Raw genomic sequence first — 20,232 nt, forward strand, 5'->3', positions numbered from 1 at the left:
CACCTTTATGCTAAAATAAAACACTCCTGATTCCTGATGGGAGTAGTTTCTTCCAGGATGACAAGGGACACAGGGAACGAGGCATCACTCAATGGTTTGAAAAGTATTTGGCCTTCGCAGTCGCCAGATCTCAACCATAGAACATCTAAGGGAGATTTGACAGATGCGTTGTACAATCCATGCCAAGGCACACTGAAACTGCTGGTGGCCCAACACCTTACTAAGAAATGTTTTTTTCCCCCATTTGTCACCCGTGTAAATAGCAAACTCCCAACAAGGTTATTATAGTTAAGAAAATTAAGATATATCTATATATAATAAAAGAACAGTTTTAATTACCTACATTACAAACAAACAAGACTTTACAACAAAAGATAACTGAAACTATCATTTGACTAAAACAAACATTTCTGACCTTTGGATCTTATCCCTGATAAAATTAAGGCATTCCACATAACTAAACATTTCACAAAATAAAAAATGAACTAAATCTAGAAAACCCACTTTAACCCATTAAAAAAAGAGTATCTGTCAAGTATCATCTTGGTGTGCAACAAGCTTTCCATTATGAATGATTAGGGCCTCAATTAAAAATACTGGACACAAAAAAATGTTGAGTAAGCAGCTGGGTCTCAAACTCACAACACTAGGTATCTTGGAACTTTAGAACAGTGTTGCTAGCAGCAAATTTCACATCAGCAATTCATTCAGCAGATAAGGTTTTACATTCAGTCTTTGTCTTTAGGGATCATGAAACAAGCAGGATGACAGCAGTCAGTAGTGGAAGAATCCATGACACCTTTTTACTGGTAGCCTGCATTTGTTCGACGTCTTTTCCTCGACTGCAGCTCTTCAAAGAACTGCTGTACGGCTTGAACCGTTACCTCCTGACAAAGAGAGAAAACAGGTTGAATATCACAGTGAAAAGACCTCAATAAGAAACCTAATAGTCTAATATTCCATGTCCATATTCAGGTATAGTCTTCACAACGCCAGTCAGACAGACATCTTTTCTGAAGCGTCTGTGCCTTGTGTATGCAAATGGCATGTGATAGGAATGTGTGTTGTGTAACTGTGTGCGAATCCACGGAGATGATTGGTGGGGCAACTTCACACGTCTGAGAAGTTCCTCTTCTGACGTATTCCGCCGCTTCATGTTGAAAAACAGGTGGGGTGAGACTGCGTCACATTTATCAAGAGCGGGCAAATCCTATACTCTAATTCAGGGGTTCTCAACCCGTGGGTTTTATTAGTTTACATAGTACATAATCTTTCCTTAATGATCTGGTTTCAGTATTCATTTATGATACATTTTCTAAATTATTATGGTTATTTTTGCAGTCAGTTTGTATTGGGGGTGGAGAAGGGGGGCAGGGTGGGGGTCGCGAGACATGGCCAAAACATTTTCGGGGGTCCCCAGCCAAAAACGTTGAGAACCCCTGCTCTAATTGCTAGGGTACACCCATTTGATGAATCTCATGTGGACGTGGGCATATGCTGATTCCTTGGCTAAACTTTAAGATGGTTTCTACATTGCATTGATAAATGAGGGCCATACTGTGTCTATACACACACTATACTGCACACACACACACACACACACACACACACTCTTCAGGGCTAAGAACAGTATTTTCTTACCTTTCCTTCGACAGCAAGCTGCTGTAAGAATGCTCTCAGCTCGGTTTTCAGGTCATTGTAATCTAAGGGGGGAAAACTCTTTTATTAAAGTCTAGACCAATAACCTCTGCATCACTACGTCCATTTAAATAATATCTGCCTCAATGCCATGTCATTCCCATCGTGCTCTGCCTTCAGCTTCCACTCTAATACGAATTAGATGCGACTGGTCCCCATATACTCACAGTAAATCATCTCCAGCTGTTGCACACGGTCCATTGAGTTCAGGAAGGACATCAGCGGGTCTTCGCCGAACGGCTCTGTCCTGCCTTTGTTCTCATAGGCCAGAATGGTGTCTGATTCATCAAGAAGAAACTGCACTTCTGCCTTAACATAGGCTCTCTAAGCATCAATACAGAACACAGAATGTCAACTGTGCTGACTGTGTACACTTTTAACCAAGTATCATTATTTTGGGCAGGCTATTACAGGCATGAAATTCAAACTATTTTAGTCTCGGACACATTTTGGGGCCACAATCTGCATTGAAAGATGTTCCTTAGAAGCCGTCATTGGTCGGGAAAAAAAACCTGGTCGAAATGACTAACCAATCAGGAAGTAGACAGGCAAATTGACCAATGGCAAAGCTTCTAGGGAAATCTTTGAATGCAGATTGTGGCCCCTAGATGGTTTACCATTTTACATAAACTGGGATTACATTGAAAGCAAAGTCACCCATAGTCATAGACATTCAGTGCTATTCAGACCCACCTTGCAGCTGACACAGGTGCAGAGTTTGGAACGCCATTCGTAAGGCCAAAACACAGCTCCCTCCCTGGCTCTCTCCAAACCCAGGTCTTCTAGTTCTGGCAGTCTGCATGCTCCAGACTTCACAGAAGCGCCTGCCATTTCCTGGTGAGTCCGTTTGCAACAGGAACTCCTGTTTGCGGGCTCCTGAGGCATGAACAACAACAGTGAGGTCTGAGTCAAAGACAACAGCTGTGCTTTTGTTCTTTATATAGGCAAGAAGAGTACCAGAAGGCCAAGCATGATTACCCGGCCTTCGTTAAACAAAGTAGCGAGATCAGAGATCAGCATCATGGCCATCTTTTAACGGCGAGTGACGCCGCGAGAGGATGCGCTGATGGCATCACTCTTGTTTACAGTAAGCGGTCCTGTGAAGCTGGGCCAAATGCCATCCCCAGAGTAGGGGAAGTTGAGCCCCATGGATCATTTCTCCTCATTATTACTAATTATTATTAGAGGAGGAAGGCACAAAAAGTAACTGGAGATGTCAGCCCTCTGGGTTTACACCTCTCACTGCCCTCCAGCACCATCTAGTGGCAGGCTGGTGAAAGCCTGGGTATCAAGGCTACACTCCCGGTAACCCAGCAAGGAGGCCATTATTCAGTGGCATAAGCTACAAAAGAAAGGTATACTATAATGTGCACAGACAATCACAATGATCTGGTCTCATCAATCATTATCGTTTGCTCACCTCTTCCTGCTTTTGACAGCCACAGCTGGTGGAGGACGCTTCAGCCCCAATCTTGCAAGAGTCACACTGTTTTACTTCCTTCTCCCCGTCTTCCACCACGACCTCGACCTCGTCCTCGTCCTCGCACTGGCTGACTTTGACCACTGGTGGTACTTGATGTGGAAGAGGAGGACAATGGGAAAAGTGACATTTGCATCTAAAAAGGCATGATCTAAAAGGCTGGCGTCATCTTTGCCTGGCTGTGCTCAGGAAAATAAGTCACCTGCAATGTGAGCAGCGTAGGTCCAGAGGAAGGGGGCCTTGTTCATGCAGGTCTCACACACCATCTCCTGCAGTTCCTCAGAGTCCACCACCGCACAGCCCAGGTGCTGTCAAATAGAACGCACACAGGGATGAAAACTACAGTGAGGGGAGTGGACGTTTTATGCTGGCGGTTGTTAAAATGAAGGCGTTCCATATGTTCAGTAAAACAGACGCCTTCCTCATTTACAATGCTGGCTCACCACTTACCCTGGTGTGAAACCAATCCTCACAGATGACACACTGAATCATCTCATCATTCACCTAGCAGGAAACACACACACACACACACACACACACACACACACACACACACACACACACACACACACACAAGAATCGCTGTCAGACGAAAACCTTGAAATGAATTTGATAACTTAACATTGTATAATTGGTAAAGATTTTTATCTTTCTTCTAGCATTTTCTTAATGCTCATTGTTGTTGTATTTGAGTACAATATACAGCAGGGGTTTGTTCCCAACCACCGGTGCGCAGATTGGTTCCAGTCTGCAGGACAAGAATAACCCAGATAAATGTACATACTGTACATTCTTCAGTATTTATTCTCATTACTGAAATACTGTATTGCAATTCTGGCTAGACGCCACTCTTAATTTCATTGGCAAAGTATTTTTATACTCTGTGCAGTGCCAATAAATTGAAACTACCGGTAATCTAATATGGAGTCTATCCCCGTTACAATGTGCTAGACCCCTGGGAGATGGAGTCTATCCCTGTTACAATGTGCTAGAGTAGACCGCCACACCTACCACCAGCTCCCAGTACTTCCCACACGACTTGTTGCACCAAGCCGTGCTACTCATACGCTGTGTTGGCGGTGCCCGGGATCGAACCCGTGAACTTGTGGTCCAAAGGTGAGAGCTCTACCGACTGAGCTGAGAAGAAATACCTGATCATCAGTGTCTGGGTATGGACGGTCACATGAGCAATACGTTCCATGGAAGTTGTGGTTATAAATATTTTTGGCGTTTTGGCTGTCCTTGGCCTGTGAGAACAAAAATAGATAAGGAATAACTAATAACATAATCTTGTGGCATAATTATGCAATGTTTTAGAGACAGAGCTAATCTAAAGACTCACAGGAATCAGTTGACAATGGAAATCTCCAAACTTGCCATTCCCACAATCACAGCGAAAATTTCTGTAGAAGAAATTAGCAAATTGTGACAAAGGTTAAAAGACAAAACACCACATTGTCCTTGATTTGACTTTTACTGTTATCTATACACTGTAGATGAATAGTAAAGGAATTCTGGACAAAATTGCTGACCAGTTTAGGGTCCCAGAGTCAGGCAAGAGATGCAAATATTGTTATACGTATCTGTGTCTAATATGCATAAAGGTTGGGGTCCTTAAAAAGGTTGAGAAAGAAAATAAACTACAGTACATTCATTCCTGTAAATAGATCTACCTTTTGGTATATAATTCAACGATATCGTGTCCTTCATGGCATTTATTGGTGCAGGCAAGACAAAGCCCTGCAGGTTCTGCATCGCGGGGCGTGCAAGTGCTGCAGGCAAACACAGCTTGTCTCTTCACATAGCCCTGCATTTATTATAACGCCACAACACAAACAAGTTAAATAAAACAAACCAATCCATTTACGCTGTATTTACAAGAGGATAATGGACCCGGACATTGACATTACGGTATGTCTATATTAGCTCTGAGGATTCAAAGGTATTGTATAAGACGAAAATAAATCTGAAGCAAATATATGTGCATGTCTGCTGTCTGCATGACCGCCGTTTTCCATTTTACCTGGGGGTAAGAACACTGTTCAGGGTCACTTCCAGCCAACACACACAAAGCGTGTGCGATCTCGTCTTGATCCAGAGGAGCATCATCGAGCAATATGGCAGAGTCATCTTTATTAACCGCCATTCTAGTTCTGGTTTTGTGAGTAGACACACCACCACAGACACATAGACATAAAGAACACCGCCAGCAGCACACACAACACACACAACAATATTGACAAACGTCTCTTCCGGCAAGTTCCGGGCGGGATTCGTCATTCGCGGGAATATTAGCCACGTGGAGGAAGTGGCGATACTCTGGTGGGTGGGTGCATAGACTGGGTGGGTGCATAGAGTTATGGGTGGGTGGGTCCTACAGACAGACTAGACGGCAGTCGGGCCCGGGGGTCGGAGTCCTTCTTAATCCTTATTATTCTGTTCTGTTCACTTCAGCCGGGACGGCATGTCATTAATCATCATCTGATTGCAACAATCCGAATCGTTTTAAACATTAAATTAGGGCTAGGTACATCATTCACATGCACTGAAGAGTTTGGTTTGCACGTGGAAACTATACTATTTGCTACTCCCATATTTTTCCAAAGATGCCAAATAAACTAACTATTAGGCTAATTAGGGCTACAGTAGCAGCTCGGTCCCAGGCTTACTCATCTGCAGGCTGCAGCTATGGTTGCAAAGTAGCCTACCACTAGTGGATAATGTATTTACGGTAGGCATTTTACCAAGAGCTCAGTCGATCTAAAGACATTTTGTGGCTTTGTTTTGGTAATCGGGCCTCCTCTATAATACATTTCCAGTTATTTTATTCTCCAGAAGATGGCGTCCTTGTACCAAACGTATTATTCACAAAATAGCAAACATTAGCCAAAAATAGGCTATAGCTGTATAAAAGCTCACTTTTAGTCACAAGTTCACAACGCAAAGCGTCATTGAGCTTGTAGATCGGCTATTTTAGTGAAGAAATTTGGTATAAGATAAAGTTAAAAGTGAGAAATTAAAAGTACAGAATCAACTCGATCAGGTGCAGTTTACCAAGTCTGGGCTATAAGAATAGTAATAGTTACGTACCGGTATGTCTTTGTACGTCTCTTTGTACGTCTTCTAAATGTTATGAATTGAACATGGTGCGTGATGGTGGACTATTGTAAACAAGTGTAATGCTTATGGTGTCGCCCACAGTTAACAGTTTTGTATTGAGTTGTGCTTGAAATGTACTGTAATTCTCTAGTCTGTTAATAAATACTTCAATCAATCAAACAAACAAACAAACATTTGTAGTTAGTCTGTTTTAGTAATCCTATTTGGATTTCAGTGTAGATTCCAGAGATTTAAAATAAAATAAAAATAGAAAATATCGAATGGTGTACAAAATTGGATCTTTGACATGCGACTGAGAAGGCAGCAGTGAGAAAACATTATTTTATTTTAGGGAGCCATGCTGTTTAATTTGTTTTTGTTTAGTTAGTAGGCTATCACTTTCCCAATCAATCAATCAATCAATCAAAACTGATAGTATCATTCACTGACCTTTTAATCTGTCTCGTATCTAAATCGTGATTATAGCGCCCCGTATGTCGGGGATGGGAATGGGCTGCAGTCAGTGTGACAGTCAGTCAGTCAGAGAGAGAGAGGGAGAGAGAGATAGAGAGAGCGGTGTGGTATAGGGTGTGTGCAGGGCAGGCAGAGAGAGGCAGCAGCAGCACTCTGAGCACTAGCATTCAGTCCGTTCAGTTCCGAGGTTGAGAGAGGACGTCAGAAACATCTCTGTCATCTGTCCTGTGCCTGGAAACTTCAGTGACAACACCGACTGAACGGAGAATGGGAAACCACCCGAGCTAGCAACACATTTCAAAAGGAATTGGGCTATTAAAAAAACCAAGAACTACCAGGTTAGCTTCTTCTTGAGCCACACAGCTCTTAGATCTCTTCATTGCCACTTGTATTTTTAAATCCATACAGTTGTGTTCGCGTGTTAGTTGACTAGACTTGGAGCGTTAATAGCCAGATAATCTGTTCGTTATTCAGAAATGTCATATCTGTGTTCACCCATCTTTGGGGAGCATTGTTAGCAAGGTAGCTTACTCCTTTGCAATGCATGCCATTGGTTAGCTGTGCAGTTTGCTAACTTAGCTAGCCAGCTAATGTTAGCAATGTACGCTTAGTAAAAGGGGGCATAGGTAATAAATACTGTCTGTCCACTAATGTATATTTGTAGGCAGTTGGCGACAGGCTGCTGGTAAAGGGAATGCTATTGACAGTGTGCTGTTTTGCAAGTATGGCTATGGCTAGTATAATTCAGACCCGCAGAGCTTTAGGATCCTGAGTTACAGTGAAAATGTAAAATAATTATAAATATATTGACCCATGGGACAGTTTTTACACCATGGGGGCATTTATGGTCACATTACTTCTATACTCTCAGAGTTATACTAACTGTTTTTGCTGTAGGATGAGCTCTCGCATTACAAGTCGTGAACTTGTGTTTTTTTCCCTCCCTGCTCTGTGCTCTGGTAGGCTGCTCGGCTGCTCTGTGTGAGGCCACGGTTTCCTGTTTTCAACTGTCCAGGTTCACTGCTAAGTCACATCATCTCTAGATTGAGGAGAACCAGCCAAAGTGGAGATGCAGACCTTCCTGAAAGGACGGAGAGTCGGATATTGGCTCAGCGAGAAGAAGATGAAGAAGCTGAATTTTCAGGCCTTTGCTGATTTGTGCAGGTAGTGTACATATAAAAAATATATATAAATATCATTCCATGCATAGTATGAGTTAGGTTCTCTCAAGTGTAGCGAACAGGGACACATGCTTCAAATAAGTAATGATTATAAGAATTAGGGGTGATTATGAAATTATGACCGATATCTGACAGTTTCTGATATTGTACGGATTATAATTATGCTGCCTAGAAATACACAAAACAAAAGCGTCAGAGCCATTGACAGTCACATTATTATTGCGTCCTCAATATCTGTGAAAATAATCTGGATTATTTCAGACCGATCCGATATGGCATTTTTATGGCCAATTTCGATATGCTACCGATTATATCGTGCATCAATAGTAAGAATTGTTTTCACATGATAATGTGATGCTTTGTCATACAAGATATGGGTTCTTTAAAAGCCTAAAGATTGACATTTCACAATGTGTCTACTGTCGGCCTAGTTACTGTTGTTGGTAATGATGATTTATTATGCCATTTGAGTACCATCTTTTCCATTTACAACTTTCTCATTAGAGAATGCGCCCCTGCTGTCTACTCTGTTCTCTCTCATGTACATTTGACATTTGAGCTTTCCATTAAAGCAGTGTTGGTGAGGCTGCTGCCTGCGCTGCTCTATACCATTTCCTTGTCTGTGTAAAAAGGCATTATTTTGTATTTCCAACATTGTTTACACATCAAGGGACAAAGGCCCTGTATTCAAAATTCAAATTAATAATCCTTGGTTAGTTGTTCAAGAATGTATTACACATTAGTTATCTACCTTAAGTTAATCAGTCTCTCCTGGTTTATACATGGTGCCAAAGATAAGGACACAGGACCAGTGTCCTTATGTGTATCATGGTAGCATTGTAAAATAATCAAACGATGGGCTATGTCCTTCTGTTACAGACAATTTCAAATATTAGTGACAGTTTTGAGTCGCACAATGTTTAAAGGATATATGCCTGAAATTGTATGCCAGAGAATCCCCACAACGACTGTTCTCAGCTGTACCGTGAATGAGACACTAATTATTGCACAGTATATATATCCAAGCCCCTAAATCACTTTTTGTGCAGTTGCCGTTTTGACTAATTAATTGAATACTTTATTAACAGTTTGCACTTTGCATGGACAGGCTTTTGTCTTGTTTCCATTGGTGTCCTGTCCTCGTGTACTCAATAACTGCCCATAGACAAACCTGTTCAGTTCAGTGACCTCTAGAGTTTCTTGAAGACCTCGGAGGCCAGCCTTAATGTTTATAGATTTGGAAGAGTTTTATGTTTCTGTGTATCTGGAAATATGTCCAAAAGCATAAAGTTGCAACAAACGAATCAAATGTGTATTTCGGTGTTAACATTCTTCTTATACTTGATTTCTCCACGGCACAGACGGGGAGATACAGTGAGTGTAGTCAGATTGTTAGCCTGCCTTGTTGTGGGCTACAGTGTCTGTCTCAAGTGGAGTGAAGTGTTATGTAAGGTGTGTGTGTAAAGTGGGCCATGAATTTCCTTGTCAGACTGACTGTGAGAGAAGTGAACTATACATGACATGACCAGTTGACAAAAGGCAGTGCATCAAAGATTGAGAAGAGACTCCACCAAAGCAAGAGAACACTCCAATATCTCCTCTATTGTGTCAATGTTAAATGGATCATCTTATAATGCAGTCAGTCACTGTTAAGCACAATAATAAAACTAATACAAATTAAATGAAAACATTTGGTTAGCTTAACTTTAAATTACCTTGTGGGTTGGGTGTTTGACAGCAAGTGTTAAGTGTTAATAACAGATTTTCATGCAACAAAGTATACAGTATTACTGTAGGTAATTAGGTTTTAGTGAATGACAGTCTCCTTTCCAGTAGAGTTGTTTACTCACACAACCTGATTGAGCCAGCAGCACAGATTATCACATTGTAATCCACAGTCCACATAACATTTTTAATCTCACACCACCATCCAAATCAGTCCTGTTTCTGGAAACTGAATGGAATATACCAGAGAGGATTGAAGTGGACTAGTGGAGTATTAAGATTTGGTGTTTTCCACTGTAATAAAAAATGCATTTTACATGGAAAATGGACACAGAACATGCAAGTTGCAGGCTCTGAAATCCTCCTCATGAAATCCATCTTTCACTTGTATTTCTCTTTTTCACTCCTACTGTAGTTCTCCTTTTAAAACATATTTCCCCATATCATATACTATGTTAACAAACAACAGTCATGTTTAAGAGGAAGACAAAAATGGAACTAAACAGTAACATCATCTTACTATATATGGCTCCCATATTAGACATGCTTTGCTTTAGAAGGCCTGTTGTCTGTCTCTCTGGGAGACACAAGGCCCTGTATAGAGAGCTGAGGTATCGCTCTGCTACACTTCGGTTGAGACATTGGTATATTATACTGTAAACTTGGACCTCTCGACGCTGCTATTGTGGATTAGTGTCAGCTCCTTTGTTAAACCTCAGGCGAGAAAAACAATGTGACTTTTTACAGTCTAGTCTCTAGTGACATTAACAAGGATGGCTTCATTAGTACTCTTGAACCAATTGAGCTTATGTTCGTATACAGACAAAGCATACTCTGTTTGTCCAACTATCCCTATTCACTGGCTACTAAATAAAGCAAAAAATCATGTTGATATTAGACACACAAACCGCTCACACTCAGCATATGGTGAATCTGACATTCTGAGTTCTTCTGTGTGGTATGATCTGCCTGTCCCTGTACAACTGGACACATGGAGATCTCTGCTAGTCTGAGGAAGTGTGCAGCGGAGTCTCAGGCACGCCAGGTTTTATGTTTGTGTCCATTCATAAGCAGACTCGGAGGCTTCCTGGATATTAGGATATGTCTTGCATTTGTTTACTCTTGCATACCTCTACTGTCCTTTGAGTGTTGAGAGCCTACTCACACACTACTGTATGTCGACGAAGTGTCCACAAGCGTTAGGTTAAATTGAGTTATTAGTAGTAATAATATTTAATTTAGATTAGTAGAGTAGTAGTATAGTAGTAATATTTAGATTAGTAGAGAGCCCGGAAAATAAGGACGGAGAGATTACTAGACATGCATCACAGGTCTCCAACCAGAATCAAACTGGGGACTTAGTGATAAAGTGGTCGCTCTGGTTATCTACCGTGACAATTGTGTTTTTATTTTCTTATTGGGGAATGTACTGCCTTCAGCATCACTTTCTCCCATCAGGGCAAAACTGCAAAGGTCTCTTCTCTCAGTCAGAAGCTACAATACTTACTGAATCACTGAGGCAGAGACACTATTGAACTACAGCATTATTATATTTTCTCCCAGTGGTCACCATGTTTAAGTAGCTTCACATACAACTACTTTAAGGATGATCATGACAAGTTGTGTACCTTTTTAAATTACTGTTATGAGATACATAAGAGTCAAGTTAAATTAACACTTCAGATTTTATTGTATACTGCTACTGCACAATTAATGCTCTCAAAATACATCTCTGTGCTACAGTATGTGAAATATCTATACAGTACCATAATGGCAGTTCCCATACTTACCAGTGCTTAAGTTCATACCATGATATACTGTATGTCATTACTAACTGTCAGTGCTTTTTATTTCAAATCGCAGAGTCCCACATTGTAATTTTCAGTATCTTGTCTTGTTTAGCCTGAGACGAGATGTACTTTATTATCTCCGAAGGGAAATTGAGGCATTACAATAGCATAATGTGATAGAAAAATTAAATAATATACCAGACAAACAAACACAACAGACAAATATGGACATAATCACACAAGACCAAGGCCGACACAGATCTCCGTGTTCTTGTGTGAGGAGCCCAAACAAAAAGTCTGCCCCTGGGCTGCTTGTCTGTTTAGTCTTCTCTCCATCACTTTGATAGTGTTGACCTGTACTACAATATGGCACAGCAGACAATCCCATATATCAGAGAGGGGATGAAACCAAAGGCCCCATTCACAGCACATGAAACGGGCCAGCTGCAGTATTAAATATCCACATTGTTGTGAAGCACTGAATGGCTGCTTTGCTGTTACCATGGGACTGTGACCTCATAACAACTGGGACGGGCTGTGTGATGGTGTTTTTGTGGTTTTCTTTTTTTGTTGTTGTCCCTGTTGTGAATCCCCCACCGATAAGAGATGTGCTGCCTTTGCCTTGCAGCAGGTTTTTCTTCTTCTGTGTTTTTGGTATAGTGCTGATTGTTTTGGTTGTTCTGTTTGTGTGGCAGAGGCCATATAGTGGGTCGATGTTACAGATAACATTTGACAGCCCTTGCCCAGCAAGAATTACTCTCGTAACCACTTTAACCCTGGCAGTATATACTGTAGGTCTTGAGTGGTTAAAGTTTGTGTTCTAACAAGTTTCACTCAGGTCTCTCTTAATGGCTCCCTAACAGCCAGCAGGTTTAAACATGTCCAATTTCTCTCTCTCTCTCTTTTTTGACAGGCCTCACAAAAAAGAAAAACTATGCAGAAGCTCTGCACTTGAACTAAATATTTTTATGGCCCCTATCCCCTGATAGTACAGTACACCGATATGCTTATGTGCACTGCAAAAGTTGCCGTCAAGGCATTTGTTTGTACAATCGAAAGCTGCGAGTGGACATTTATTTGTACAGAAAGGAGCAGCAGAAGATCAGATATATTGCAGACGTCTATTTTATACTCTGTTGCACAATGGTGTCCCTTGCCGAGAAGAACAAATCTTGAAGCTAATTGCAACTGCTTGAAGGTCAGTTCTTATTGGCAAGTACCATTGGCGTATAAAAATGAGGCATAACGTCTCCGGTTGTGGTCTGTGTAGTGATGTATTACATTGGTAGCTTGGAGACTGTTACTCAAACACCTCTGATGACTTGAACCCCAGGATCCATATTCTGGGGGGAACATTGACCAAACATAACGGAGCTTGTAGATCGACTATTTTTGGCAAAGAGATTTGGTGTAGAGTGAAAAAAAAAGGAGCGTACCAAGTACCGCTGCAAGAAACCCGTGTTACAAGTATAGAGGGTTTAAATGGTTAACTGTAGTTAGTAGGAATCATTATCTGCTGGTTGCCAAGCAACCGATTTTTATTCAAAGCTTAGAATTTCGATGCTGTCTCTGGGAGCTAAAGCCAGTGGCTGACACTGGACATGAATCTTGGATTTCAACTGTAATGGTCATATGTTAATGTTACTCTGATCTCCCATCTCTCAAATAATAGTTTTATTTTTGGATCACCTGCTAACATATTTACTATGTACAGTTTTTCATGTGATTTCATGTGAAATCGTACATGCATTTTTGACATAATTAGGTATTCTTTAGCAGAAAACGTTTGTCCTACTCTCAATATCATTGACGTCATGTTTTTTTTGTTTGGTTACAATGAGTTTATTAAAACTATTTTGTTTTTGTCTTTTCAGGAAAAGAGGAATTGAAGTTGTTCAGGTGAGTTGACAATTAAATTCAATGGGCTTTATTGGCATGAGGAAACATACATTTACATTGGCAATGCAAAAAGTGGAACAATACAATCAAAACTAAATGTATGTACAATTGAAAGTCAGAATCTCCAATAAATCAATTTCTATGTACCAAGATCACTCGATGCAGAAATACGGGTGGTTGTGTTCCATTTGAGATCCTTCTATCACAGCAGATCACAAATCCGATAATATTTAAATGATTTTGGTGCTATTCTTGTGGTTTAACCCAAACCCTTGCAACGTGTAGCTTATTTTATGTATGCATTTGTAAATATACAAGATTACAGCAATGGTTACATAATGCATGCATAGCATGTGAGGTGTGAATGGCACCTTGTGGAATCCTGTAGAAGCAGTTTATCTACATCTAACATATCATAGAGCAGATAGACGTAACGCGTTGTGAGCTTGTAGATTTTATTCTTTAAATACTTTTGAAAAATGTCGGAAGTTGTTAAATGATATGTTGTGCTTTTTTGGTTAATCTTTTTTTAAATCTTTTAAAATATATTTTTTGTAGGGAACGGAAAAAAGGAGATTTTATTTACTCGCGGCCACTACAAATTGGTCCCGACCCACTGTTTGGGAAACCGTGTCATAGATCTTTTAGTATGTCCATTTGTGTTAGTATCAACAGTAAAAGCTTGAGGCTGGGCAACATGTGGGCTTAATTCACTGGGCTGATTAAAATGAAAAACCAGAAGGAAAACGAGTGTAACAAGTACTGGTTTCTCCACTGTTGAACACACACACACACACACACACACACACAGTCAAGCCTTCCTCCAACTCATTCATTTAATTTATTGTCTTCGCCAGGCCGAAGGTGTGGCTGAGATGTTTTCACTCCTGTCCCTCTGTGAGCAGCAGCAATTTGTCTGTTAATTGATTACAATTGGCCTGTTTTGCATGACATGCTACAAGCATGGCAAAGAAAGAATCTCCACCCAATTGCTTTTCAAATCTCAGCCTGTTAAAGCTCCACCATGAGACAACACATGTGTGGATTCCTTGGATCAGGACCCAACTTATAGGCTCCATTTGTGCACATTACATTTTCTGCCATACTGTTGTTTTCTGCACCGTTTGCTACTACTTTTGTACAAAACTCACATAAATTGGTACACATTATCTCTTGGGTCATGTGATCAAGATCTAGGAGTCCGCTTTTTCAGATCCCATTACAAATGGCTAAGGGCTGATTCATACTCCTATTTTAGAGCCGAATAAAAGTCGGTTTGGCGCTGTAGAGCCTACTATGTGACGTCATTTGAGGTTCGGGGGGGGGGGGGGGGGGGGGTCAGGTACCGTCCTAAAGTCGCCTCTTCGGTGCTACTGAAATTTTCTGACGAGCCGAAATCATTTCGGCACTACAGCGCCGAAACAGTGGTAAAATAGGAGTATGAATCAGCCCTAAGACTGCCTTCCAAAGTTTGCGGGTAAGCAACCTGGCTTGGCGAACACCTGTGCTCAGAGGAGAACCCTTTTCTACTTATTAGGTATTATTACGCTAGTCACTAGTCGGAATGGAGGGGCATCTGTTCTGTATCCTTTATGGCAATTTATTTTTATTCTTTTTGGTCAAAATTAACCACATGAAACCTAGCCTTCCTATTCTGGGACAAAATCTACATCTACAAGCTCACAACACATTGCATTGTGAGCTTGTAGATTATTGTAGGTTATTTTCGATTTGGTGCAGATAGAAAACATCACACTCATGTGATGTTACATCAGCCAGAGCCATTGAATTACGACAGAGTTACGACATCTCCCTTCACTTCATGGGGCCAGTCTAATGGCATAGATGGGGAGCTGAAGTGTGACAAAGCCTTGGACCGGACGTTCACAGAATCCACTGGGATCTATGGGAGTTGAGTAGACGAGGCATGAACAGACATCACATTTATAACGACCATGACCTTTGTAAAAAATAATTGATGCAGACAAATGGACAAGACATGTCACAGGTTATTTACGGATACCTTGTTTGAGAGCCCAGGGTCTGTTGGAACCAGTAAATCACACCGATTTTCTACAAAAAGCTATTTGCAGCTTCAGAGCCCATTTCAAGGTGACATAGGACTCTATCTTAATTGTGCAGATAGCATCTAACCAAAACACCCGCGGGAGGATCGCTGACCACCCGAGGCATGATTACTTCTAACGCGACTAGCGTTGGGACCGCGATGCACCGTCAAATACACAATCCTTGGTTAGAATTGGAATCATTGATTTAGATTTAGAGTTATTAGCGTCAGAAGATTTTTGCCTCCCGTCCATTAAACGGCGAAACACTTTTGATGAGCGCCCCTCAAAAATAGGACTATGGGTGAGTTGGGGAAATAAGCTCTGTTCAGTTTTCACAGTGGCTGGCAGTGACGTCCGGTCATATTGCCAGTCACTATAGTGACCTGTTCAAGTTCTGGATCCCACACTGGCCATGGGTAAGGATCTACTGGTCCGGCTCCCAGGAGAGAAACAAAGCCCTGCTTACTTTGGGACTGTTCCCTGAGCTCTGTTCTAAAGATATCTTTAGAAAGTTGGGGGGATAAAAAAGAACCTCAAAGAACAAAACCGGCTGCATACAAAAGTAAAACGGCTCAAGATGAAAGAATTTAACATTTAAAAAGTCTCTGGTTTCTTCTTTCCATCAGCAGCCCGTAAAGCAAAATACAGAGGATAAGACTAACAGTAATTTTAAAAGACGTCCTACGGTGTATATACAGTGCATGCTTGCCTGTGGATATAATGTATGATGTACAAACACGGTCACACCCACAAGTTAAGGATGACTAATCAGAGCCCAGCGATGCTACAGTAAATTCCTCAGTGTTCGAGAGACCACCCCACAAACAAACAGGAGAAGGGCACACACCAGTATTGATGAGGTGCTGCTGCTGACCTTGGTAAATATGTCTAAAAGTTAAGAAAAGGCCGCACACTCGTAGCCACAATGCAGGTTTAAATCCTGTATCGTGGCTACGAATGACACCATCAACCACCAGAGTTGTGTTAGGTGCAAACAAGCACTTAACATATTAACACTTAAGCCTATATACAGTACAGTACCGGTACTTTGTTGTGTAATAGTGAAAATAGCTGATCTACAAGCTCACGTATCGTGATAGACACGTGTAGATCTGCCATTTTAAATTAAAACATTTTGGAATACTGAACATTTGTACGTATAATGGCAAAATAGGGACACCAGGGTGAAATAAAATGGGCTGCAGCTAAACTATGCACTGAGAGCGCTGGAATACTCTTTGGTTGGTTGTAAATTCTGAGCGGTCGGTGCATTGCTGTGCCACAAATCAGTGCCCTTCATTGAAAGAAATAAGGTCCCAGTGTTAAATGAACACTCAGGAGTCAGGATTTTTTCAGTGTATCCTTTGTGTCAGCGCCAGGATCTCAAGAGGTCCAGGGATACCCATTGTCGTTCGCTGGGCTGTCACTGCAAATGACAGACGCCTTGCAGGTTTCACAAGGTTTCTTTTCCTTTTGTGCTTGTGAAATCAGATGAGCCAGTCAGTGGCTGCAGTGTCACAGACCACGCATCTCACAGGGAAGACAGTGGCATCCATTGTAAATGTTGCCATTGTTAGGCATTGGGCAAGGCTTTATGCTAAGCATAAAGCTTGTCACCACCACCTATTATATTAACCACTTTCAACCTGGCTAAAACATCTCAACAATTTTCAAATCAAATCTATCAAGTCTATGTACAAGCTCCACAATGCGACATGTCACAAACACAATGCAGTATGTTGTGGGGTTGTAGATGAGATATTTTTGCTATCCTTTGTACAATGATATATAGGCCCGGGCTTTAGTGGTTAAAGGAAAATATTATGGGACTTGCAGTACTGAAGTCCTGACGTCACTCACTCATCCTCTGGGTCATGGAAGTATTTTCTCTATGGAAAATAACATATTAGATTCGTCCCATATAAGAATTGTGGTACAACATTAAACAAACTGTCCCGGCAATTGTGGGCCTCATTCACCAATGACTTTGTAAGTTTTCTTAAATTTCTTCCTAAAGAAGTCGAGTCAGATTCATGAAATGTTCTTAAAGGCAGAATTCAGCCACTCATACTCATACAGTCTCCGTTTCTGGCAAAAATGTAATTAATTCGGCGGCGGTAACATTAGTACATTTCTCACCATCAGTTAATGCTTCATATCCAATCCATATGAGTCAAGCCGCCGGAATAATTTGTTTATTTTTGAAACACAGTTCTTATATGATGACAATATTAACCATGTCTATGGGAATTCAGAATGGGGGGAAATAATGTGACCCAGATAGGATGCGTCAATTTCGTCAGACTTCAGTGCTTTATATGACCCTGAAATAGTAAAGTAAGATACAGTATATGCCTAGTTGTTTGGTTTGGGGGGGGGTTCATGTTTTGAAACAGCAAACCTTGACCTAACCTATAGGATAGGAAGGATTGTTGTTGAATATTTGTCCGGATCATTTATCCAGTCCGACCCAGTCAGTCACTGAACCTTCACTTTTGTCCTTGTGGTCTGATGATAGACATGGCAGCCTTGGAGATAGCAACTCAACCTTTGTTCATTTAACTTTGAGGATGTACAAAATCCTTTCGGTATCATTTATGTACACTTGAAGGAGTTAACTTAGGAGTTAACCGTGTACCCCTAACCCATGGATAAATACCTGAGATGAAAATGTGTGTTTTTTTTCTGACCTTTTGTTTGCTTATTCTTTTATCCACTGTTACAAAACCCAAAGAGCTAAATGTTTTAGGCATCCAGGGAAGAAATTAAATTAAATCAGAAAGAACGTAATGTTAGATGGACTGGGTAATTTCTTTAGACCATTTGACATTTTATCAAATGTATCGATGGTATTAAATCATTTTTTGGTGAACTTCTCTAAGCCTTATTACGTCTATTATATATTCTCTGAATATGAATTGACTTTTAATATTGAAATTATCGCCTATTATTTGTCATCAGCACTGCAGGAGGCAGAAAAGTAGAGATGAATCATGCATTTGGACGACCAATGCGATTTTTTTTTAATTGTCCACTTTGTACAGGAATTGGATTCACAAAAAATCTCAAACTATTTGATTCCGTTTACATCCATCTTTTAAATGAAAGATTTATTTAGTGAATGTGATTTATTTGTATTTTTATTGCACTCACTCACTGAACCATATTGGAACAGAGTACTGTGTCATATATAGATAGATTTGTAACCTCTGGAGGGCTCGGCACTAGCTAATGACATCATCCTATTTTGAGCATATCATGGCTAAATCTGTCAACCTTTGGGAGCTCATTTATATTTCCATTTTAAGTGTGGGAAACCATCTGCATGTATGCACAAAGAAAGTCAAGTATGTTCTTAAAATTAACCCATTTCTTAGACCTGTTTCAACCTATACGTCGTTATACGTTTCAATCCGGGAGCTACCTCTGTGTCTCACTAGTTGTTGGGGGGTGCTATCCCCATCTATGCCCAGCTTTGAGGGTTTGTGGGAACACAAACATTGGCTGATGATTGGCTGATCACCCCATAGCGATGATTTGATTGGCTGAGCAAAGTACATATCGAAGATAAAAGTGAGGGCAGAAAAGTGAAGACGCCAAAAATGATTGGCCGGAATGAGATTTGTGATTATTTGATTGACTGAGCACGGAATGTGATGTATGATGATAAGAGCGCCACTTTGCTACTATACATGTAGCAACATTATAAAGTTTGAGGGGCGATAGCCCCTCCTATGTCCAGCTTTTGATGTAGGCTATGTAACCACATTTTTGTCCCAACCCAAACATTAAATGCCATTGACAATGAATGGACAATTTTGAGTGTTTGTGTAAACACAAACATGGATGAAATTGTGAGAATGCAAATTGTGATTGGCCGGAATGAGATGATGTACGATGATAAGAGCACCCCTCACTTCACACAGGTGTAATCTTTTTTTACATTAATAAGAATCAGAAACATTTAGGTAAGGTTTTTAGAATCAACCTCGGGTTTAAAGCGGTTAAGTTTCATACAGAACACTGCCTTTAGTCTCGATCACTGGTTTTCAAACTTTTAGTTATTTCCCAAGGCACACCTATATTCATAGTGAAAATAGCCTACATCTACAATGTGTTTTGCAATGTGTTGTGAGCTTGTAGATGAGCTATTTTGGCCTCTAGATTGGAAAATGAGTTATATTATAATTGTCATAAAAGTCCAAGGCACCCCCATTGTGGCTTGGCACACCATTTGAGAACCACTGGTTACACTCTTGTTTTCTGATGTCATTATCTCAGTCACCTACTACTTGTTATGCACTCTGTTCTAACTCCCTCTCCTAAAAGATTGGCACAACCTCATCTATACTGACTCATTTGCCCTGAGCTCATGAGAGCCATCCTCCATGTACTCCTTATATTATTAGTCTGTCTGTCACAGAGCTGATGAGATTAACCCACCAGGCTTAGGCTGGAGCAAGCCAATGTGCCCTCAAAGCAAGTGAAGCCCATCAGGGCAGATGGCCATTGTTTTGAATGGACTGTGTAAGAAATGTTATAGAGTTATTATTGTTGTATGACAAGTATTCGGGAATCCAAATTTCCGGAAGGTTACTGGATCTCGCCCACTGATTTGATAAGAGCCTCTTAAGAACACATTCTGTAGTATTCCACTGTTCCCTAACGAAGCACAGATATTTAGAATTTCTTATCTTAATTTAAATTGGGTCTTAAGACCACAAACCTCAGCTACATGGCTTAAGCTTTAACAGCAATCTGAACAGAGATGATGGAGACATTTCTTAAGACAGGGGTCTACAAGCAATCACCATAAC

General features: G+C 40.8%; 2 protein-coding genes across 3 annotated transcripts in view; one reads left to right on the forward strand and one right to left on the reverse strand.

Annotated features, from left to right (window-relative positions):
* Window positions 1-319: 319 nt before the first annotated feature.
* LOC308329656 (putative E3 ubiquitin-protein ligase UBR7) lies at window positions 320-5,363 on the reverse strand. The gene is made up of 11 exons (XM_080784113.1): window positions 5,202-5,363; window positions 4,852-4,985; window positions 4,521-4,581; window positions 4,330-4,425; window positions 3,629-3,682; window positions 3,381-3,486; window positions 3,119-3,270; window positions 2,392-2,574; window positions 1,866-2,022; window positions 1,642-1,703; window positions 320-887 (listed from the first exon to the last, which is right to left on the reverse strand). The coding sequence occupies exons 1-11, from the start codon at window positions 5,322-5,324 to the stop codon at window positions 804-806; spliced, it is 1,212 nt and encodes a 403-aa protein (XP_080640239.1). The 5' UTR covers window positions 5,325-5,363; the 3' UTR covers window positions 320-803.
* A 1,505-nt stretch (window positions 5,364-6,868) lies between these two features.
* LOC308328958 (inositol-tetrakisphosphate 1-kinase-like) overlaps window positions 6,869-20,232 on the forward strand; it is a 42,513-nt gene continuing 29,149 nt past the window's right edge. For both annotated transcript variants that reach the window (XM_080783096.1, XM_080783097.1), the window contains exons 1-3: window positions 6,869-7,089; window positions 7,715-7,915; window positions 13,322-13,346. In XM_080783096.1, the coding sequence (XP_080639222.1) occupies window positions 7,821-7,915; window positions 13,322-13,346 (120 nt within the window). In that variant the 5' untranslated portion in view covers window positions 6,869-7,089; window positions 7,715-7,820. The remainder of the gene's footprint in view (window positions 7,090-7,714; window positions 7,916-13,321; window positions 13,347-20,232) is intronic.

The sequence above is a fragment of the Protomyctophum bolini genome, assembly GCF_963924005.1.
Source record: "Protomyctophum bolini genome assembly, chromosome: 15".
NCBI classification, from domain to species: Eukaryota; Metazoa; Chordata; class Actinopteri; order Myctophiformes; family Myctophidae; genus Protomyctophum; species Protomyctophum bolini.